General features: G+C 38.6%; 1 protein-coding gene across 6 annotated transcripts in view; it reads left to right on the forward strand.

Annotated features, from left to right (window-relative positions):
* Positions 1 to 24760, forward strand: part of SLC44A5 (solute carrier family 44 member 5) — a 521022-nt gene that overhangs the window by 442222 nt on the left and 54040 nt on the right. For all 6 annotated transcript variants that reach the window (XM_063697637.1, XM_055367164.2, XM_063697642.1 and 3 more), the window contains one exon: positions 6956 to 7040. In XM_063697637.1, coding sequence (XP_063553707.1) covers positions 6956 to 7040 — 85 coding nt within the window. The remainder of the gene's footprint in view (positions 1 to 6955; positions 7041 to 24760) is intronic.

Raw genomic sequence — 24760 nt, forward strand, 5'->3', positions numbered from 1 at the left:
AGAGTGTGATATTCCCCTTCCTGTGTCCATGTGATCTCATTGTTCAATTCCCACCTATGAGTGAGAATATGCGGTGTTTGGTTTTTTGTTCTTGTGATAGTTTACTGAGAATGATGGTTTCCAGTTTCATCCATGTCCCTACAAAGGACATGAACTCATCATTTTTTATGGCTGCATAGTATTCCATGGTGTATATGTGCCACATTTTCTTAATCCAGTCTATCATTGTTGGACATTTGGGTTGGTTCCAAGTCTTTGCTATTGTGAATAATGCCGCAATAAACATACGTGTGCATGTGTCTTTATAGCAGCATGATTTATAGTCATTTGGGTATATACCCAGTAATGGGATGGCTGGGTCAAATGGTATTTCTAGTTCTAGATCCCTGAGGAATCGCCACACCGACTTCCACAATGGTTGAACTAGTTTACAGTCCCACCAACAGTGTAAAAGTGTTCCTATTTCTCCACATCCTCTCCAGCACCTGTTGTTTCCTGACTTTTTAATGATTGCCATTCTAACTGGTGTGAGATGATATCTCATAGTGGTTTTGATTTGCATTTCTCTGATGGCCAGTGATGATGAGCATTTTTTCATGTGTTTTTTGGCTGCATAAATGTCTTCTTTTGTGAAGTGTCTGTTCATGTCCTTCGCCCACTTTTTGATGGGGTTGTTTGTTTTTTTCTTGTAAATTTGTTTGAGTTCATTGTAGATTCTGGATATTAGCCCTTTGTCAGATGAGTAGGTTGCGAAAATTTTCTCCCATTTTGTAGGTTGCCTGTTCACTCTGATGGTAGTTTCTTTTGCTGTGCAGAAGCTCTTTAGTTTAATTAGATCCCATTTGTCAATTTTGTCTTTTGTTGCCATTGCTTTTGGTGTTTTGGACATGAAGTCCTTGCCCACGCCTATGTCCTGAATGGTAATGCCTAGGTTTTCTTCTAGGGTTTTTATGCTTTTAGGTCTAACGTTTAAATCTTTAATCCATCTTGAATTGATTTTTGTATAAGGTGTAAGGAAGGGATCCAGTTTCAGCTTTCTACATATGGCTAGCCAGTTTTCCCAGCACCATTTATTAAATAGGGAATCCTTTCCCCATTGCATGTTTTTCTCAGGTTTGTCAAAGATCAGATAGTTGTAGGTATGCGGCGTTATTTCTGAGGGCTCTGTTCTGTTCCATTGATCTATATCTCTGTTTTGGTACCAGTACCATGCTGTTTTGGTTACTGTAGCCTTGTAGTATAGTTTGAAGTCAGGTAGTGTGATGCCTCCAGCTTTGTTCTTTTGGCTGAGGATTGACTTGGCGATGCGGGCTCTTTTTTGGTTCCATATGAACTTTAAAGTAGTTTTTTCCAATTCTGTGAAGAAAGTCATTGGTAGCTTGATGGGGATGGCATTGAATCTGTAAATGACCTTGGGCAGTATGGCCATTTTCACGATATTGATTCTTCCTACCCATGAGCATGGAATGTTCTTCCAATTGTTTGTATCCTCTTTTATTTCCTTGAGCAGTGGTTTGTAGTTCTCCTTGAAGAGGTCCTTCACATCCCTTGTAAGTTGGATTCCTAGGTATTTTATTCTCTTTGAAGCAATTGTGAATGGGAGTTCACTCATGATTTGGCTCTCTGTTTGTCTGTTGTTGGTGTATAAGAATGCTTGTGATTTTTGTACATTGATTTTGTATCCTGAGACTTTGCTGAAGTTGCTTATCAGCTTAAGGAGATTTTGGGCTGAGACAATGGGGTTTTCTAGATAAACAATCATGTCGTCTGCAAACAGGGACAATTTGACTTCCTCTTTTCCTAATTGAATACCCTTTATTTCCTTCTCCTGCCTGATTGCCCTGGCCAGAACTTCCAACACTATGTTGAATAGGAGTGGTGAGAGAGGGCATCCCTGTCTTGTGCCAGTTTTCAAAGGGAATGCTTCCAGTTTTTGCCCATTCAGTATGATATTGGCTGTGGGTTTGTCATAGATAGCTCTTATTATTTTGAAATACGTCCCATCAATACCTAATTTATTGAGAGTTTTTAGCATGAAGGGTTGTTGAATTTTGTCAAAGGCTTTTTCTGCATCTATTGAGATAATCATGTGGTTTTTGTCTTTGGCTCTGTTTATATGCTGGATTACATTTATTGATTTGCGTATATTGAACCAGCCTTGCATCCCAGGGATGAAGCCCACTTGATCGTGGTGGATAAGCTTTTTGATGTGCTGCTGGATTCGTTTTGCCAGTATTTTATTGAGGATTTTTGCATCAATGTTCATCAAGGATATTGGTCTAAAATTCTCTTTTTTGGTTGTGTCTCTGCCAGGCTTTGGTATCAGAATGATGCTGGCCTCATAAAATGAGTTAGGGAGGATTCCCTCTTTTTCTATTGATTGGAATAGTTTCAGAAGGAATGGTACCAGTTCCTCCTTATACCTCTGGTAGAATTCGGCTGTGAATCCATCTGGTCCTGGACTCTTTTTGGTTGGTAAACTATTGATTATTGCCACAATTTCAGCTCCTGTTATTGGTCTATTCAGAGATTCAACTTCTTCCTGGTTTAGTCTTGGGAGAGTGTATGTGTCAAGGAATGTATCCATTTCTTCTAGATTTTCTAGTTTATTTGCGTAGAGGTGTTTGTAGTATTCTCTGATGGTAGTTTGTATTTCTGTGGGATCGGTGGTGATATCCCCTTTATCATTTTTTATTGTGTCTATTTGATTCTTCTCTCTTTTTTTCTTTATTAGTCTTGCTAGCGGTCTATCAATTTTGTTGATCCTTTCAAAAAACCAGCTCCTGGATTCATTGATTTTTTGAAGGGTTTTTTGTGTCTCTATTTCCTTCAGTTCTGCTCTGATTTTAGTTATTTCTTGCCTTCTGCTAGCTTTTGAATGTGTTTGCTCTTGCTTTTCTAGTTCTTTTAATTGTGATGTTAGGGTGTCAATTTTGGATCTTTCCTGCTTTCTCTTGTGGGCATTTAGTGCTATAAATTTCCCTCTACACACTGCTTTGAATGCATCCCAGAGATTCTGGTATGTTGTGTCTTTGTTCTCGTTGGCTTCAAAGAACATCTTTATTTCTGCCTTCATTTCGTTATGTACCCAGTAGTCATTCAGGAGCAGGTTGTTCAGTTTCCATGTAGTTGAGTGGCTTTGAGTGAGATTTTTAATCCTGAGTTCTAGTTTGATTGCACTGTGGTCTGAGAGATAGTTTGTTATAATTTCTGTTCTTTTACATTTGCTGAGGAGAGCTTTACTTCCAACTATGTGGTCAATTTTGGAATAGGTGTGGTGTGGTGCTGAAAAAAATGTATATTCTGTTGATTTGGGGCGGAGAGTTCTGTAGATGTCTATTAGGTCCGCTTGGTGCAGAGCTGAGTTCAATTCCTGGGTATCCTTGTTGACTTTCTGTCTCGTTGATCTGTCTAATGTTGACAGTGGGGTGTTAAAGTCTCCCATTATTAATGTGTGGGAGTCTAAGTCTCTTTGTAGGTCACTCAGGACTTGCTTTATGAATCTGGGTGCTCCTGTATTGGGTGCATATATATTTAGGATAGTTAGCTCCTCTTGTTGAATTGATCCCTTTACCATTATGTAATGGCCTTCTTTGTCTCTTTTGATCTTTGTTGGTTTAAAGTCTGTTTTATCAGAGACTAGGATTGCAACCCCTGCCTGTTTTTGTTTTCCATTTGCTTGGTAGATCTTCCTCCATCCTTTTATTTTGAGCCTATGTGTGTCTCTGCACGTGAGATGGGTTTCCTGAATACAGCACACTGATGGGTCTTGACTCTTTATCCAACTTGCCAGTCTGTGTCTTTTAATTGGAGAATTTAGTCCATTTACATTTAAAGTTAATATTGTTATGTGTGAATTTGATCCTGTCATTATGATGTTAGCTGGTGATTTTGCTCATTAGTTGATGCAGTTTCTTCCTAGTCTCAATGGTCTTTACATTTTGGCATGATTTTGCAGCGGCTGGTACCGGTTGTTCCTTTCCATGTTTAGCGCTTCCTTCAGGAGCTCTTTTAGGGCAGGCCTGGTGGTGACAAAATCTCTCAGCATTTGCTTGTCTGTAAAGTATTTTATTCCTCCTTCACTTATGAAGCTTAGTTTGGCTGGATATGAAATTCTGGGTTGAAAATTCTTTTCTTTAAGAATGTTGAATATTGGCCCCCACTCTCTTCTGGCTTGTAGGGTTTCTGCCGAGAAATCTGCTGTTAGTCTGATGGGCTTCCCTTTGAGGGTAACCCGACCTTTCTCTCTGGCTGCCCTTAACATTTTTTCCTTCATTTCAACTTTGGTGAATCTGACAATTATGTGTCTTGGAGTTGCTCTTCTCGAGGAGTATCTTTGTGGTGTTCTCTGTATTTCCTGAATCTGAATGTTGGCCTGCCTTGCTAGATTGGGGAAGTTCTCCTGGATAATATCCTGCAGAGTGTTTTCCAACTTGGTTCCATTCTCCGCATCACTTTCAGGTACACCAATCAGACGTAGATTTGGTCTTTTCACATAGTCCCATATTTCTTGGAGGCTTTGCTCATTTCTTTTTATTCTTTTTTCTCTAGACTTCCCTTCTCACTTCATTTCATTCATTTCATCTTCCATTGCTGATACCCTTTCTTCCAGTTGATCGCATCGGCTCCTGAGGCTTCTGCATTCTTCACGTAGTTCTCGAGCCTTGGTTTTCAGCTCCATCAGCTCCTTTAAGCACTTCTCTGTATTGGTTATTCTAGTTATACATTCTTCTAAATTTTTTTCAAAGTTTTCAACTTCTTTGCCTTTGGTTTGAATGTCCTCCCGTAGCTCAGAGTAATTTGATCGTCTGAAGCCTTCTTCTCTCAGCTCGTCACAATCATTCTCCATCCAGCTTTGTTCCGTTGCTGGTGAGGAACTGCGTTCCTTTGGAGGAGGAGAGGTGCTCTGCGTTTTAGAGTTTCCAGTTTTTCTGTTCTGTTTTTTCCCCATCTTTGTGGTTTTATCTACTTTTGGTCTTTGATGATGGTGATGTACAGATGGGTTTTTGGTGTGGATGTCCTTTCTGTTTGTTAGTTTTCCTTCTAACAGACAGGACCCTCAGCTGCAGGTCTGTTGGAATACCCTGCCGTGTGAGGTGTCAGTGTGCCCCTGCTGGGGGGTGCCTCCCAGTTAGGCTGCTCGGGGGTCAGGGGTCAGGCACCCACTTGAGGAGGCAGTCTGCCCGTTCTCAGATCTCCAGCTGCGTGCTGGGAGAACCACTGCTCTCTTCAAAGCTGTCAGACAGGGACATTTAAGTCTGCAGAGGTTACTGCTGTCTTTTTGTTTGTCTGTGCCCTGCCCCCAGAGGTGGAGCCTACAGAGGCAGGCAAGCCTCCTTGAGCTGTGGTGGGCTCCACCCAGTTCGAGCTTCCCGGCTGCTTTGTTTACCTAAGCAAGCCTGGGCAATGGCTGGCGCCCCTCCCCCAGCCTCGCTGCCGCCTTGCAGTTTGATCTCAGACTGCTGCCCTAGCAATCAGTGAGATTCCGTGGGCGTAGGACCCTCCGAGCCAGGTGTGGGATATAGTCTCGTGGTGCGCCGTTTTTTAAGCCGGTCTGAAAAGCGCAATATTCGGGTAGGAGTGACCCGATTTTCCAGGTGCGTCCGTTACCCCTTTCTTTGACTGGGAAAGGGAACTCCCTGACCCCTTGCGCTTCCCAGGTGAGGCAATGCCTCGCCCTGCTTCGGCTCGCGCACGGTGCGCGCACCCACTGACCTGCGCCCACTGTCTGGCACTCCCTAGTGAGATGAACCCGGTACCTCAGATGGAAATGCAGAAATCACCCGTCTTCTGCGTCGCTCACGCTGGGAGCTGTAGACCGGAGCTGTTCCTATTCGGCCATCTTGGCTCCTCCCGACAAAGGGGACTTTTGTGAGTGCTAGATACTAAAAAGACAGGCTTAGATTGAGAAAAATTATTGAGAAAAATTTTTCTTCCATATTGAAATTCTCATACAGAATTGATTTTTTTATCTTCCCAAGTCACACAGGCCATATACATAAGAGTGATTGAATTATAACATGAAATGTCAAATCCAATAAATGTGGGGAGGGAGATAGCTGGGCAAATGTTAAAGGAAGCAAAGGACAAAGAGATATCTTTCCATATTCAGAGGCAAGCATTAGATGACCCAAGCACATTTCCCAGATTTTTAGGAACTGTACTAGTCAAATTGGAGAAGTTAGAAATATTCAGCTAAAATTAGAAAGCATTTCCTAATTGACCTGATATATGTTACTCTCTGTGGTCCTATGGTCTAGCTATCAAATTAAGTTTATAATTCTTAAAAAATAAGGGTAATGTGTTTGAGCCCATTGTCTTCATAGAAAATCAAGTCCTTAGTTTTCATGAAGTTTGAGATCACTTGATACTTCTATTAAGCTCTGAGATTATCAGACAGAACTTAGGGTAAGTCTTTATTACATATTGCCTCTGCAGTTGCTATTGTTTGCCTTTATAATGTCACATGAAATCATAAAGAACTAGCAAATTTGAATTGGGCATTATAGTTTCATTCCTTTGAATTTTTTAATGGTTTTCACCTATGCATAACCCAAAAGTATTACATCATATTATTTACTGTAAATGTATTAGGTCTGCTATGAAGTCATTTAGTTTTGAACCCTAGAAAAAGTGACTTCTAGCCAACTGAGCTTTTATAATGTGCCCTCTAATTCACATTTTAATAAATGTCATTTTCTAAGTGCATTACCTCATGTTTTGGCTACAACCCAGCTGAATCCTGAGAGAATAAGAGAAATGTGCTTTCTGACTGGTTCATCCATATTTTATTTTACTTTTCATTAAGAAATTACTCTTTGAAGAAAATCAATAATCTTCTGTGACTGAGGGGGGAGAGGTTAGTGTGTTGCAGTGGTGCATTCTAATATCTCAAATCAAATTGCCTTTAGCTGGCTTTTGCTGATAGCATATTTGTCCTTTCTTGTTCCTGCAGCCTGGGTACATGGGGACCCCAGAAGAGCAGCCTATCCTACAGACAGCCAGGGCCACTTTTGTGGCCAGAAGGGCACTCCCAATGAGTGAGTATGGCCACCTTTGCTTTGTGTGATTTTACTGTCTAAACTGGAACCTAGATATCACTTTTACAGTAATCCTACCAGACTTCTTAAGAAGATTTAAATTCATAAAGGAAGCCTTCCCTCCCCTTTTTCTAACAGATAGCTATAAGCAGTTGGGAAGTTTTATATTATATGTCTTAAGACATGATGTCAGTGTTATGCAGCATTTTATTAGAATGCATGAAGACTCTAGTTATAAAAATATAATTATAATGAATAGATTGGACCAGTGATTTTATCAGAAGCTATATTTTAAAATGCCTTATAAATGGGCTATTAGAAGACTGAGGTATGAGTAGCTGCTACAAAGCTAGACAGTCCAATTGTTAAGATTATTTTTCTCACAGTGTCTACTGATAAATCATTCCACCTTTCGAAGTAAGGGGCACACCCAGAAAGTCTTCAATGTTTGGTATCCTTTTCCAAGCAACCTGGCTGCTGTGGGCAATGTCCCTGGATAGCTGAAACAAACAAGGAAGAATATTCCATCAAATTTCTTTCTAATGGTAATCATAACAGAAGTTTTCATTTCTGAAAGCATATTGTCTATTTTTCTAAGCTAAGAAAATAAACCACACACACAAGCAGCCCCCCATAAATCTCACATTTTTAGAAAACCTTCCCTCTTCTCTCACTGGTCCATTTCTCTGTGGAAACCTGGGGTGGTTGCTGGATCTTTTGGTTCTTCAAAACCAATCCAGTTTCTATAAAAGCTGGCTCTAGATGGTTAACAAAAACCCCAAAGCAACCACACCCCTGACTTCCAAGAACAACAACAAAAAACATAGCTGAGGACACTTCAGTTATGTTGTCTATGCTGCCCACTTGTAACTATGGAGCATATTATTCCAAGAGATATACAGATTTTAAGAATAGATGCTCAGTAATTTTAAAAATTGACAACAAAAAAGTCCAAAATCTGATAAATTCACACCTGAATTCTACCAGATATTCAAAGAATTGGTACCGATCCTACTAAAACTATTCCGAAAGATAGAGAAAGAGGGGCTCCTCCTATATCATTCTAGGAAGCCCGTATCACCCTAATATTAAAACCAGGAAAGAACATAACAAAAATGAAACCTACAGACCAATATCCTTAATGAACATAGATGCAAAAATTCTTAACAAAATATTAGCTAACTGAATCCAACAGGACATCAATAGGATAATACATCAGGATCAAGTGAGTTTCATACCAGGGATGTAGGGATGGTTTAACATATGCAAGTTAATAAATGTGATACATCACATACACAGAATTAAAAACAAAAATTGTGTGATCAATCTTAATAGATGCAGAAAAAGTATTTGATAAAATCTAGCATTGCTTTCTGATGAGAGCCCTCAACAAAAAGGAATAGAAGGGACTTACCTCAAAGTAATAAAAGGCATCTGTAACAAACCCACAGCCCACAGCCAACATCATACTAAATGGGGAAAAGTTGAAAGCATTCCCCCTGAGAACTGGAAAAAGACAAGGATGTCTACATGCAACACTTCTATTCAACATAGCACTGGAAGTCCTAGTCAGAGCAATCAGACAAAAAAAGAAATAAAGGGCAAGTTGGAAAAGAGGAAGTCAAACTGTCACTGTTTGCTGATGATACGATCACATAGCTAGAAAACTAAAGACTCATCCAAAAGGCTCCTAGACCCGATAAATGAATTCACTAAAGGCTCGGGTTACAAAATCAATGTACACAAATTAGTAGCACTGCTCTCCATCAACAATGACCAAGCTGAGAATCAAATCAAGAACTCAATCCCTTTTACAACATCTGCAAAAAATGAAATAAAATACCTAGGAACACACTTAACCAACAAGGTGAAAGATCTCTACAAGGAAAACTACAAAACACTGCTGAAAGAAATCCTAGATGACACAGAGAAATGGAAACCCATCCTATGCTCATGGATGGATAGAATTAATATTGTGAAAATGACCATACTGCCAAAAGCAATCTGCAAATTCAGTGCAATTCTCATCCACCAGGATTCCTCACAGAACTAGAAAAAACAATCCTAAATTCATATGGAATAAAAAAAGAGCCTGCATAGCCAAAGCAAGAGTAAGCAAGAACAAATCTGGAGACATCTCATTACCTGACTTCAAACTGTACTTTAAGGCCATAGTCACCAAAACAGCATGGTACTGGTATAAAAATAGGCACATAGACCAATGGAGAAGAATAGAGAACCCAGAAGTAAAGCCAGATACTTAACACCCAACTGATCTTTGACAAAGCATACGAAAACATAAATTGGGGAAAGGACATCCTGTTTAATAAATGGTGCTGGGAAAACTGGCAAGCCACATGTAGAATAATGAAACTGGATCCTCATCTCTCACTTAATACAAAAATCAACTCAAGATGGATCAAAGACTTAAATCTAGGACCTGAAACCATAAAACTTCTAGAAGAAAACATTGGAAAAACTCTTCTGGACATTGATTTAGGCAAAGAATTCATGACTAAGATCCAAAAGCAAAGCAACAAAAACAAAAATAAAAAAATAAAATAAAAAAAAAGCAAACTGGTCATGATACAATATCTATCTTGTGAGAAATAAAATATTACAAGTCTAAAAAAAAAAGAAATGGGACCAAATTAAACTAAAAAGCTTCTGCTCAGCAAAATAAATAAGCAGGGTAAATAGACAACTCAAAGAGTGGGAGAAAGTATTTGCAAACTATGCATCTGACAAAGGACTAGTGTCCATAATCTACAAGTAACTCAAACAAATCAGCAAGAAAAATACAAACAATCCCATCAAAAGTGGGCTAAGGACATGAATAGACATTTCTCAACAGAAGATATACAAATAGCCAACAAACATATGAAAAAATGCCCAACACACTAGTCATCAGGGAAATGCAAATTAAAACCATAATGAGATTCCACCTTACTACTGCAAGAATGGCCATAATTAAAAGTCAAAAAACAATAGATGTTGGCATGTATGTGGTGAAAAGGGAACATTTTTACATAGCTGGTGGGAATGTAAATTAGTACAACCAGTATGGAAAACAGTATGGGGTTTCCTTAAAAACTAAAAGTAGGTCTACCATTTGATTCAGCAATCCCATTACTGGGTATCTACCCAAAGGAAAGGAAGTCATTATGTAAAAAAGACACAGGCACACACATGTTTACAGCAGCACAGTTCACAATTGCAAGGACATGGAACCAGCGTAAGTGCCCCTCAGCCAACAAGTGGATAAAGAAAATGTTGTATATACACACCATGGAATACTACTCAGCCATAAAAAGGAATGAAATAATGCCTTTTGTAGCAACTTGAATGGAGCTGGAAGCCATTATTCTAAGTGAAGTAACTCAGGAATAGAAAGCCAAATACTGTGTGTTCTTACTTATAAGTGAGAGCTAAGCTATGAGGACACACACACACACACACACAAAACATGCAGAATGATATAATGGACTTAGGGGACTCGAGGGTGGGGAGACTATGAGGAGGTGAGGGATAAAAGAAAACACATTGCATACAGTATATACTGCTCAAGAGATGGGTGCACTAAAATCTCAGAATTCACCACCAAAGAATTCATCCATGGAACCAAAAATCATCTGTACCCAAAAAACTATTAACATTTTTAAAAATAATTTTTAAATGTAAATAAGAAAAGAAAAAAGACAGATTCAGAAAATGGTTAACAAAATTCATGAAGTAGAATTATTACAATCAAGAAAACCCAGAAATTTAAGGAGAGGGGCAAATTCCTAATCATGTCAGGGTAAATTTATAGGGGACCAGTTGAGTCCTCATTGCCTGTTAGAGATGACTGGGCTAAATTTTGATCCAGGGAGGTAATTCTTTTAACTTCAGTAACTCAGAAAATTCTAGACATTGCCCACAAAACCTTTGCAACCTTCACACTATGAAGGACAAAGAGAGCACCAAGTGGTAAAAGAAACCATACAAATCTCTCAATCTCTAGTTCTTTAAGACAGTTTATTTTTAAAAGGGCATTTGTAACAATAAGTTTTCCAGACATAAGCCAATGATCCACTTATGTCAAACAAAAATGTGACAGCACAAATTTCAGTACATAATGATCTTTCAAAGGTAATCTTCGCTTAACACAAACATGTTCATTAAAGTATTATTCAAAATAATAATATATTGGAAACTACACAGATACTCAACAATATGTGAATGATAGTAAATTATGGCCCATCAATTTAATGAAATAGAATGGAACCACTGAAAATCATGTATATATGTTCAACAGTTGATTCTGCTGATTTTCCCTTACAGTTTCTGGGGTCTGGGTTATCATTGCCTTCCTCGCCCTGAAAATAACATTCTCCAATATTTCTCTAGTATTTTGATGGCTTCCTTCTTATATTTAAATTTCTAATCCCCTAGAAATTTATTTTTGTATATAGACTGAAGTGGAAATCAAACTATTTTCCCAAATTGCTGAGTTAATTATTTCAGAATCGTTTGTTGAATAATATACCCATTTCCTCTCTGATTTCTAAAAAAATTACTAAATAATAAATTTATATATTTGTTTCTGAATCCTGTAACCTGCTCTAATGTACATTTTTAAGTCTCATGATTGTTTTAATTCTTATGATAAATGTGTATTAATTTAAAATTTTAATAAGTTACTCTAAATTATATTTGGACTTTCAGTAGTAAAATATTTACAAAAATGCAAGATTTTAGTCAATATTAAAAGTTTTTAAGCATAAGTTTTATTGTATAAAATGGTGTATTAGTCAATTTTCACACTGGTGATAAAGACATACCTGAGACTGGGTAATATGTAAAGAAAAAGGGGCTTAATGGACTCACAGTTCCACGTGATTGGGGAGGCCTCACAATCATGGCAGAAGGCAAAAGGCACGTCTTACACGGTGGCAGACAAGACAGAATGAGAACCAAGTGAAAGGGGTTTCCCCTTATGAAACCATCAGATCTTGTGAGACTTATTCACTAACAGAACTGCATGGGAGAAACTGCCCCCACCATTCAATTATCTCCCACGGGTTCCCTCCCACAACATGTGGGAATTATGGGAGCTATAATTCAAGATGAGATTTAGGTGGGGATACAGCCAAACCATATCAAATGGTATCAAGGGAAAATATTGGAGTAAATATATCATAATAGTAACATTATTATAACAATGTGAAACTATCATAAAGCCAGACAGAAAGAAATAAATCCTATTAAAAATATAAATTTTGAATGTGATAAAGATAGATTTCAAGTCAGTAGCAGAAAGATGATTATTAAATAAATAGTATTGAATTAACTGAAATACCATTCATAAAAATAAAATAAAATTGGATGTTTATCTCATATCTTATACCAAAATAAACACTAAAGCATTGATGATTTTGTATATAAAACATAAAACCATAGAAGTAACAGAAGAAAATACAAGGGTATATTTATAGAATTATGGGGTTAAGAAAACTTTTCTAAAGATAACACCAAAAGCAGAAAATAGAAATTTTGAAGAATTTCAACACATAAATACACCTTAACTCATTGGAAACAAAGTTGAAAGATAAATGGAAATCTAGGAAAAACAAATATTTTCAACATATATATCTGACCAAATGTATCAACACCTTTTTTATATGAGCTGTTCTTCAAAATCAAAAAGAAAAAAAGATCATCCTATATGAAAGTAGGTAAAAGTCATAAACAGGAAATAATATAATGGCCAATAATGATAGAAATATAGTTCAACTACAGTTAAAAAAAGAATTGCAAATTAATTAAAATATTATTTTTGTCTTATAGGTTGTCAAGTAAATTTTAAAATATTAAAATTTCCGGTGTTGGCCAGAGTGAGGAGAAAAAATCGCCTCATTTTCTACTGGCAGTAGTGTAATATGATATTTATCAGATTTTATAAAATATTTATCAAACATAGGTTCTTTTTGATTCAGCAGTTTTCATCCTAGAAACTCATCTAGTGGAAATTTGCATAGATTTCCTAATGTTATAGGCACTATGTAATAGTAATAATAAAATGGAAACAACCTAAATGTTTCTCAATAGGAGATTGATTAAATGAATTACGGTATAGTAAATTATAAAATACCATTTAATCATTAATTATTGGGTAGAGATATATTTATTGGCAAGGAAATGTGCCAATGATATATTGTTAATTCAAGAAATGAAGTTATTAAAATGGCATGTGTAGTATAATTTCATTTTGTTGGTATGTTTGTACACTTGTGTACTCTATATTCACATATATGAAAACATATGCAAGAAAAAAGTCTGAACGGATATACATATGCTTACAGTAATTATTTTCAATTGTGGGATTATATTTTTATTTTCATTCTCATATTTCTGAGCCCCTATTATATCCCAGACAGTTTTCTAAAGGCTGAGGTTACAGTAAAAACAAATGAACAAGCTACCTGCCCTCATGAAGCCTACGTTTAAGTTAAAGGGAGATTCTCAATAAAAATGTAAATAGCAAGATAGCTTCAAATAGTGATCAATGCTATGAAGAAAAAAAACAAAGCAGATGGCCTAATGGAGAATGACTGGTGTGCAATGGGAGGTAGTTACCTTGTGGTTACGGGGTGAGGGAAGCACTCTCATGAGGAGGTGACTTCTGAACCGAGATGTGAAGACCAGGAAGACACCAGCCTTTCAAAAGCCCTGCGAAGAGCACTCAAGCCAGAGGCAATAAGTGCAAAGGTCCTGAGGCATGAGTGACCCTATGATACACCAGGACTAACACTAGAAGGAAGCCAAGAGGCCAAAATGTAGCCAATAAAGAGGGTGGTGGAATGAGGAGATGTCTGAGAAACAGGTAGAAATCATATTTTCTGTGTCTTATGGACTCTGATAAAGTATTTGGATTATTTATAAGTGCAGAGAAGGACATAGAAAGGTGTTCCAACAAGAGTGACCCAATCCATTTTACATTTTAAAAAGAACATTCTTGCTGCTTCCTTATACCTTCTTGAGCTGTTTCAATGGTTCACAATAAGCATGTATGCAGAAAAATATTAAGCTTGTTTTCATTTAAAAATTAGGCCAGCTAGGGTGGCTCATGCCTGTAATCCTAGCCCTTTGGGAAGCCGAGGCGAGCCAATCACTTGAGCCCAGAAGTTCAAGACTGGCCTGGGCAACATGGTGAAAGCCTGTCCCTACCAAAAAATAAAAATAAAAATAAAAATAAAAAAATTTAAAAAAATTAGCTGAGCATGATGGAGTGCCTGTAGTCCCAGCTATCAGGAGGCTGAGATGGGAGGATGGCTTGAGCCCAGGAGGTGGAGGTTGCAGTGAACTGAGATTGCACCACTGCACTCCAGCCTGGGCAACAGAGCCAGACCTTGTTTGAATTAAAAAAAATAAAAATAAAAATAATGACAGATATCCTTATAGAATCATGACAGAAAATTGACTATTTTTATTTTCTTGTATGTTTATATGCATTGCAAGTTTCTACCAAAAATGTGTATCACTTTTATATTCCCACCGAATTTTCCAAAATTAAATAATTTAAAAAAGAAGTAAATATGCTGAGACAATAGATTGTCTTCATAATTAAAGCCCCTTTAAAAGAAAAAAAAAACAGATAAACATTTTCTCAAAAGAATATGTACCCTGGAGTCAAATTCTGACTTTACCTCCTTATAGCATTGACCCATGGCATGGAACACAACCTACCTCAGTCTTTATTTCCTGATAATGAAGCAAAAATTAAATGAGAGAACAGTCATGTAGGAGAAGCATGCATTGGCCTTCTAAAAGCACTTTCATGTTGTTGAGGTCCTCCAATGGGCCAGTCACTATGCAATATACTAGAGCAAATAAGGCACAGATTTCTTCTTCAAGAGTCTCTTGGTCTTCAGAGATAAAGTCAAGAAAGCTATGGATTCAATCTATTGTGTTTGGCACAGTGTGCTATTTTAAGTCTAAAATATAGTGCTGACAATCTCATCCAAAGCAGCCGCACTCACCTTCACCATTCCTCTTCCTAGTCTCTGGCACAAGATCTTGATTTACTGTCTTAGATACTTATCACTGCCTGAATTTATCCTGGTTATTAATTGGTTAGCTTCGTTTATCTTCCCGGGCTGGGCCCAAAGTTCTTTGAGATCAGGGCCATTCTCTGTCTTTTTCACTGTCATATCTTCAGAACCTACAGCATTGTCTGGCATTACAATATGTGCTCAGTAAATTCATTGTTAAATGAATGAGAAAAAAGGGGTAACACAGATAAGAATGATTTGCTCCCAAAGTGGAGGTCAGCTTAAAGATCTGATCAGGTCCTCAACAATACTGCTAAGTGAGTCTGACTATTATTACTATTATTTGGAAATTTAGAAAACTAAAATTCAGAAAGGTTAAAATACTTGTTAAGGTTCAACTGTCTATTAAATGGCAAAGGTAGCACATTCTAACCCTAAGTCTTATGCTGTTTAGGTTACACACAGACAGTTGCAGTGAACTTGGCTTTCCATTTTACTTGTTTAACCGAGGCCTAAAAATCTTAAACATAGCATAGCTTGTAAAAGTATCATTACATGTTTTAAACACCACAAATAAATGTGTGTGTGTGTGTGTGTGTGTGTGTGTTTCTATGCCAAAATGAAATGCATCTATGTTAGGATGTGTAAGAAATTTAGGCAGCTCTAAAATGGGGAAACTTACCTGTTAGACTTTAACAATTGTCATGATGTATTTAAGCAATCCTTTGATTCCCAACTCTGGAAGACATTCCTTAATAACCGAGCCTAAAGTCCATGTTTAGAGGTGGTGTGATATTTGAGATGTGGCTTTTGGCCTTTTGTGCTTTATCTAACCAAAAAGACTCTAGGAGAAACACCAGGGGTTTCTACAGTGTCAAAAGAGATGAAACAGCGACTTCAAAGGAAAACGGAGTGCTTTGTTGTTGTGTGTAACTTTCTCTGCCTCTTGAGCTCTGGGAAAGTTGCTCATGACACTTAGGTACAAACCTTTTCTTTGAGATTTCCACAAAAAAAGAGAATGTGATTGATTTTTGATGCCACCTACTGGCTACTACAAAAACTTCAGCTTGTAAAGGTTGTGCTGAAATTACTTTGAACATCGTCTGATGTAGCACCATTACCAAGACTGAAATACCTGGCCCCATGAGGTTAAGATAAGGAAACAAGAAAGATTAAGAGGACAATGCTCTTCTATTTAAGATTTTTAAAAACTGATATGTAATATTTAATATTTGTACCCATCTATGGGGTGCATGTGATATTTTGTTACATGCATAAAATGTGTAATATTCAAGTCAGGGTATTTAGTGTATTCATCACCCAAGTATTTATCATTTCTATGTGTTAAGAACATTTCAAGTCCCATCTCCTAGCTGCTTTGAAATGTACAGTACATTGTTACTACCTATAGTCATCTTTCCATGCTATGGAACATTAAAATGTATTCCTTCTATCTAATTCTGTTTGTACCCATTAACCATTAACCCATTAACCAGCCTCTCTTCACTCCCCAGCCCCTGCCCCAGTTGCATATGATTTCAGTTTGCTAGTATTCTGTTGAGAATTTTTGCATCTATGTTTATCAGGGATATTGCCCTGTAGTGTTTTTTTGTTTGTTTGTTTGTTTGTTTTTATGTCCTTGTCTGGTTTTGGTATCAAAGTAATGCTGGCCTCACAGAATGACTTATAAAGAATTATCTCCTCTCCAATTTTCTGGGATAGTTTGAAGAGAAGTGGTTTTAATTCTTCTCTGTAAGTTTGGTAAAATTCAGCAGTGAAACCATCTGGTCCTGAACTTTTCTTTGTTTGGAAACTTTGTATCACTGATCCAATCTCATTATTTGTTATTGGTCTGTTTGGTTTTTCTGTTTCTTGATTCAACCTTGGTAGGTTGTATGTGTCCATGAATTTATCCATTTTTCTAGTTTGTTGGTGTACAGTTTTTCATAACAGTCTCTGATAGCGTTTTTCATTTCTGTGGTATCAGTTGTAATGTCTCCTCTTTTATTTTTGATTTTATTTATTTGGGTCTTCTCTCTTTTTTTCTTGGTTAGCCTAGCTAGCAGTTTATCAGTTTTATTTTTTTTCAATAAAAACTTTGTTTTGTTAATTGTTTCCATTGTTTTTTAATCTCTATTTTGTTCTCTTCTCATTTTTATTTATTTACTTCTACTAATTTTGTGTTGGTTTGTTCTTGCTTTTCTAGTTCCTTGAGGTGCATTGTTAGATTGTCTTCGTACTTTTATGATGTAGGTCATTACTGCCATAAATTTTCCTCTTAGCATTGCTTTTTCTCTATTCCATCAGTTTTGATACGTTGTGTTTTGGTTTTCATTTGTTTGAAAAATTTTTTTTTAATTTCCTCCTAATTTCTTTCTTGACCTAACGGTCATTCAGAAGCATGTTATTTAATTTCCATTTATTTATAGTTTCCCAAGCTCTTCTCATTATTGATTTCTAATTGTATTCTATTGTGGTCTAAGAAGAAACTTGATATGATTTTAATTTTTTATAATCACACAAGTTGGCCTTGAGTGGCAGCTGCAAACAGAATAATCTTTCTCAGGGAACTTGTAAACATGTGGTGGCCCTGCCACTGGGCACATGGGGATCAATGCCAATGGCTTGCACTTTGGCCTTGGTGAGAGCAGCCAGCAGCAGCACATGGCTGCAGGTAGGGGATGTCAATGGGGCTCCAGGGATGTGGAGACACAAGGGTTTTTGAGCCCTAGGACAGGATGCAGTACAGTAGGTTCCAGGCTCTGAAAATGGTGCCTTGCTATTCCTTTTTTTTTTTTTTTTAATACTTTAAGTGATGGGATACATGTGCAGAACATGCAGGTTTGTTACATAGGTATACACGTGCCATGGTGGTTTGCTGTACCTATCAACCTGTCGTCTACACTAGGTATTTCTCCTAATGCTATCCCTCCCCTAAGCCCCCACCCCCCAACAGGCCCCAGTGTGCGATGTTCCCCTCCCTGTGTCCATGTGTGCTCATTGTTCAACTCCCACTTATGAGTGAGAACATGCTACGTTTGGTTTTCTGTTCTTGTTTCAGTTTGCTGAGAATGATGGTTTCCAGCTTCATCCATGTCCACACAAAGGACATGAGCTAATCCTTTTTTATGGCTGCATAGTAGTCCATGGTGTATATGTACTACATTTTCTTTATCCAGTCTATCACTGATGGGCATTTGGGTGGGTTCAAAGTCTTTGTTACTGTGAACAGTGCTGCAATAAACATACGTGTGCATGTGTCTTTATAGTAGAATGATTTATAATCCTTTGGGTATATACCCAGTAATGGGATTGCTGGGTCAAATGGTATTTCTAGTTCTAGATCCTTGAGGAATCACCACACTGCCTTCCACAAGGGTTGAACTAATTTACACTCCTACCAACAGTGTAAAAGCATTCCTATTTCTCCACATCCTCTCCAGCATCTGTTGTTTCCTAACTTTTTAATGACCATCATTCTAACTGGCATGAGATGGTATCTCATTGTGGTTTTGATTTTATTTGTCTAATGACCAGTGATGATGAGCTTTTTTTCATATGTTTGTTGGCTGCATAAATGTCTTCTTCTAAGAAGTGTCTGTTCATATCCTTCAGCCACTTTTTGATGGTGCTGTTTGTTTTTATCTTGTAAATTTGTTTAAGTTATTTGTAGATTCTGGATATTAGCCATTTGTCAGATGGGTAGATTGCAAAAATTTTCTCCCATTCTGTCGGTTGCTTGTTCACTCTGATGTTAATTTCTTTTGCTGTGCAAAAGTTCTTTAGTTTAATTAGACCCCATTTGTCAATTTTGGCTTTTGTTGCCATTGCTTTCATGTTTTAGTCATGAAGTCCTTGCCTATGCCTATGTCCTAAATGGTATTGCCTAAGTTTTTGTCTAGGGTTTTTATGGTTTAAGGTCTTATTTTTAAGTCATTAATCCATATTGAGTTAATTTTTGTATAAGGTAAAGAAGGGATCCAGTTTCAGCTTTCTGCGTATGGCTAGCCAGTTTTCCCAACACCATTTATTAAATTGGGAATTCTTTCCAGATTGCTTGTTTTTGTCAGGTTTGTCAAAGATCAGATGGTTGTAGATATGTGACGTTATTTCTGAGGCCTTTGTTCTGTTCCATTGGTCTATATATCTGTTTTGGTACTAGTACCATGCTGTTTTTATTACTGTAGCCTTGTAGTATAGTTTGAAGTCAGGTAGTGTGATGCCTCCAGCTTTGTTCTTTTGGCTTAGGATTGTCTTGGCAATGCGGGCTCTTTTTTGGTTCCATATGAACTTTAAAGTAGTTTTTTCCAATTCTATGAAGAAAGTCAGTGGTAGCTTGATGGGGATAGCATTGAATCTATAAATTACTTTGGGAAATATGGCATTTTCACAATATTGTTTCTTCCTATCCATAAGCATGAAATATTTTTCCATTTGTTTATGTCCTCTCTTATTTCCTTGAACAGTGGTTTGTAGTTCTCCTCAAAGAGATCCTTCACATCCCTTGTAAGTTGGATTCCTAGGTATTTTATTCTCTTTGTAGCAATTGTGAATGGGAGTTCACTGATAGTTTCGCTCTCTATTTGTTCTTGGTGTATAGGAATGCTTGTGCTTTTTGCACATTGATTTCGTATCCTGAGACTTTGCTGAAGTTGTTTATCAGCTTAAGAAGATTTGGGGCTGAGATGATGGGGTTTTCTAAATATACAATCATGTCATCTGCAAACAGAGACAATTTGACTTCCTCTTTTCATACTTGAATACCCTTTGTTTATTTCTCTTTCTTGATTGCCCTGGCCAGAACTTCTAATACTGTGAAGGAGTGGTGAGAGAGGGCATCCTTGTGTTGTGCCGGTTTTCAAAGGGATTGTTTCCAGTTTTTGCCCTTTCAGTATGATACTGGCTGTGGGTTTGTCATGAATAGCTCTTATTTTGAGATACGTTCCATCAATACCTAGTTTAAAGAGAATTTTTAGCATGAAGGGCTGTTGAATTTTGTCGAAGGCCTTTTCTTCATCTGTTGAGATAATCATGTGGTTTTTGGTCATTGGTTGTTTATGTGATGGATTACATTTATTATTTTGCATCCCTGGGATGAAGCTGACTTGATCGTGGTGGATAAGCTTTTTGATGTGCTGCAGGACTCAGTTTGCCAGTATTTTATTGAGGATTTTCGCATCCATGTTCATCAGGGATATTGGCCTGAAATTTCTGTTGTTGTGTCTCTGCCAGGTTTTGGCATTAGGATGATGCTGGCCTCATAAAATGATTTAGGGAGGATTCCCTCTTTTTCTGTTGTTTGGAATAGTTTCAGAAGGAGTGGTACCAGTTCTTCTTTGTACCTCTGGTGGAATTTGGCTGTGAATCCATCTGGTCCTGGACTTTTCTTAGTTGGTAGGCTATTAATTGCTGCCTCAATTTCAGAACTTGTTACTGGTCTATTCCAGGATTCAACTTCTCCCTGGTTTAGTCTTGGGAGGGTGTATGTGTCCAGGAAGTTATCCATTTCTTCTAGATTTTCTAGTTTCTTTGAGTAGAGGTGTTTACAGTATTCTCTGGTGGTAGTTTGCATTTCTGTGGGATCGGTGGTGATATCCCCTTTATCATTTTTTATTGCGTCTATTTGATTCTTCTCTCTTTTCTTCTTTATTACTCTCGCTAGCTGACTATTTTGTTCATCATTTCAAAAAACCAGATCCTGGATTCATTGATTTTTTGAAGAGTTTTTTGTGTCTCTGTGTCCTTCCGTTCTGCTCTGATCTTAGTAATTTCTTGCTTTCTGCTAGCTTTTGAATTTGTTTGCTCTTGCTTCTCTAGTTCTTTTAAATGTGATGTTAGTGTCGACTTTAGATCTTTCCTGCTTTATCTTGTGGGCATTTGGTGCTATAAATGTCCCTCTACAGACTGCTTTAAATGTGTCCCAGAGATTCTGGTATGGTGTGTCTTTGTTCTCATTGGTTTCAAAGAACATCTTTTTTTCTGCCTTCATTTCAATATTTACCCAGTAGTCATTCAGGAGCAGGTTGTCTACTTTCCATGTACTTCTGCAGTTTTGAGTGAGTTTCTTAGTCCTGAGTTCTAATTTGATTGCACTGTGGTCTGAGAGACTGTTTGTTATGATTTCTGTTCTTTTGCATTTGCTGAGGAGTGTTTTACTTCCAATTATGTGGTCAATTTTAGAATAAGTGTAATGTGGTGCTGAGAAGAATGTATATTCTGCTGATATGGGGTGGAGAGTTTTGTAGATGTCTATTAGGTCTGCTTGTTGCAGAGCTGAGTTCAGGTCCCGGATATCCTTGTTAACATTCTGTCTCATTGATCTGTCTACTATTGACAGTGGGGTGTTAAAGTCTCCCACTATTATTGTGTGGGAGTCTAAGCCTCTTTGTAGGTCTCTAATAACTTGTTTTATAATCTGGGTGTTCCTGTATTGGGTGCATATATATTTAGGATGGTTTCTGCTTCTTGTTGCATTTACCCCTTTACCAGTATGTAATGCCCTTCTTTGTCTCTTTTGATCTTTGTTCGTTTAAAGTCTGTTTTATCAGAGACTAGGATTGCAACCCCTGCTTTTTTGCTTTCCATTTGCTTAGTAAATATTCCTCCATCCCTTTATTTTGAGCTATGTGTGTCTTTGCATGTGAAATGGGTCTCCTGAATATAGCACACCAATGGGTGTTGACTTTTTATCCAATTTGCCAGTCTGTCTTTTAATTGGGGCAGTTAGCCCATTTACATTTAAGGTTAATATTGTTATATGTGAATTTGATCCTGCCATTATGATGCCAGCTGGTTATTTTGCCCTTTAGTTGATGTCATTTCTTCATAGCATCAATGGTCGTTACAATTTCGTATGTTTTTGCAGTGGATGGTACCAGTTAATCCTTTCCATGTTTAGTGCTTCCTTCAGGAGCTCTTGTAAGGCAGGCCTGATGGTGACAAAGTCTTTCAGCATTTGCTTGTCTGTAGAGCATTTTATTTCTCCTTCACTTATGAAGCTTAGTTTGGCTGGATATGAAATTCTGGGTTGAAAATTCTTTTCTTTAAGAATGTTGAATATTGGCCCCCATTCTCTTCTGGCCTGTAGGGTTTCTGCTAAGAGATCTGCTGTTTGTCTGATGGGCTTCCCATTGTGGGTAACCTGACCTTTCTCTCTGGCTGCCCTTAATATTTTTTCCTTTATTTCAACCTTGGTGAATCTGATGATTATGTGTCTTGTGGTTGCTCTTCTCAAGGAATATCTTTGTGGTGTTTTCTGTATTTCCTGAATTTGAATATTGGTCTGCCTTGCTAGACTGGGGAAGTTCTCCTGGCTAATATCCCAAAGAGTGTTTTCCAACTTGGTTCCATTCTCCCTGTCACTTTCAGGTACACCAATCAAACATATATTTGGTCTTTTCACATAGTCCCATATTTCTTGGAGACTTTGTTCATTTCTCTTCACTCTTTTTTCTCTAATCTTGTCTTCTCGCTTTATTTCATTGAGTTGATCTTCAATCTCTGACATTCTTTCTTCCACTTGATCGTTTCTGCTACTGATACTTGTGTATGCTTCGCGAAATTCTTGTGCTGTGTTTTTCAGCTCCATCAGGTCATTTATGTTCTTCTCTATACTGGTTATTAAAGTTAGCAATTCATCTAACCTTTTCTCAAGGTTCTTAGCTTCCTTGCATTGGGTTAGAACATGCTCCTTTAGCTCAGAGGAGTTTGTCATTATCCATCTTCTGAAGCCTAATTCTGTCAATTTGTCAAACTCATTCTCTGTCCAGTTTTGTTGCCTTGCTGGCGAGGAGTTGTGATCCTTTGCAGGAGAAGATGCGTTCTGGTTTTTGGAATTTTCAGCCTTTTTGTGCTGTTTTCCCCCCATCTTCATGGATTTATCTACCTTTGGTCTTTAAAGTCAGCGACCTTTGGCTGGGGTCTCTGAGTAGATGTCCTTTTTGTTGCTGTTGATACTGTTCCTTTCTGTTTGTTAGCTTTCCTTCTAACAGTAAGGCCCCTCTGCTGCAGGTCTGCTGGAGTTTACTGGAGGTCCACTCCAGACCCTGTTTGCCTGGGTGTCACTGGCAGAATCTGCAGAACGGCCAAGATTGCTGCCTGTTCCTTCCTCTGGAAGCTTCGTCCCAGAGGGGCACCTGCCAGATGCCAGCCAGAGCTCTCCTGTATGAGGTGTCTATTGGTGCCTACTGGGAGGTGTCTCCCAGTCAAGATACCCAGGGGTCAGGGACCCACTTGAGAAGGCAGTCTGTCCCTTATTGGAGCTCAAACGCTGTGCTGGGAGATCTGCTGCTCTCTTCAGAGCTGCCAGCAGGGACTTTTAAGTCTACTGAAGCTGCACCCCCGACCGCCCCTTCCTCCATGTGCTCTGTCCCAGGGAGTTGGGGGTTTTATCTGTAAGTCCCTGACTGGGGCTGCTGCCTTTTTTTCAGAGATGCCCTGCCCAGAGAGGAGGAAATCTGGAGAGGCAGTCTGGCAGCAGTGGCCTTGCTGAGCTGTGGTGAGCTCCGCCCAGTTCCAACTTCCCAACGACTTTGTTTACACCTTGAGGGTAAAACCACCTACTCAAGCCACAGCAATGGCAGACACCCCTCCCCTGACCAAGCTCAAGCATCCCAGGTCGAGCTCAGACTGCTGTGCTCGAAGTGAGAGTTTCAAGCCAGTGGATCTTAGCTTGCTGGTCTCCGTGGTTGTGGGACCTGCCAAGCCAGACCACTTGGTTCCCTGGCTTCAGCCCCCTTTCTAGGGGAGTGAACAGCTCTGTCTCACTGGCATTCCAGGCGCCACTGGGATATGAAAAAAAAACTGTGACTAGTTTGGTGTCTGCCCAAATGGCCACCCAGTTTTGTGCTGGAAACCCAGGGCCCTGGTGGAGTGGGCCCTGGAGTGAATCTTCTGGTCTGCGGGTTGCGAAGACCGTGGGAAAAGCTCAAAATCTGGGCCAGAATGCATGATACAGTCCCTAATGGCTATTTCCTTAGGCTAGGAGAGGGAGTTCCCTGACCCCTCATGCTTCCTGGGTGAGGTGACAACCCACCCTGCTTTGGCTCGCCCTCCCTGGGTTACACCCACTGTCCAACCAGTCCCACTGAGATGTACTGGTTACCTCCGTTGGAAATGCAGAAATCACCCTTTTTCTGAGTAGTTCTCGCTGGGAGCTGCAGACCAGAGCTGTTCCTATTCAGCCATCTTGCCAGCCACCTTGCTATTTCTTCTTAGACCTCAGGGAGGGGTGTGAGACCCAGTAGAAGCTTTCTCTTTGGAGCAATGCTGTTATGCAGTCTCCAGGCAATTTTCTATGTTAGTCTCAGTCCCTGAGTGGGTCAAGGGGCTCGCCCATGGCTAGAATTGCAGGAGTTTGTGTTGGGAATGTGGACCACTAGGGGTCTCTCACCCTTTTCCTGCATCGGAAAGCCTCTCTAGGTTCCCAGCTGATCCTGGCTGAGCATGCTGCCTCTCTTCACTCTTTTTCCATGCCTTTGCTGTTTCCTGTTCACTTAGGCTGTTGAATTCTGGCATTCTTGCTTAGGTGATCTATTCAAAGTGTGATTATCTACTTGTTATTTTGGTTCTTCTTTGTAGTGCAAGTGGGTACTATATGCCTCTCATCAGCCATTTTGAAGTCCATCCCTTTTAAGCCTTGCATCCAATTCAGCATCTATGTGAAGCAATAGCAACTTAGTTTTCAAT

This window comes from Gorilla gorilla, chromosome 1, assembly GCF_029281585.2.
Source record: "Gorilla gorilla gorilla isolate KB3781 chromosome 1, NHGRI_mGorGor1-v2.1_pri, whole genome shotgun sequence".
Classification (NCBI taxonomy): domain Eukaryota; kingdom Metazoa; phylum Chordata; class Mammalia; order Primates; family Hominidae; genus Gorilla; species Gorilla gorilla.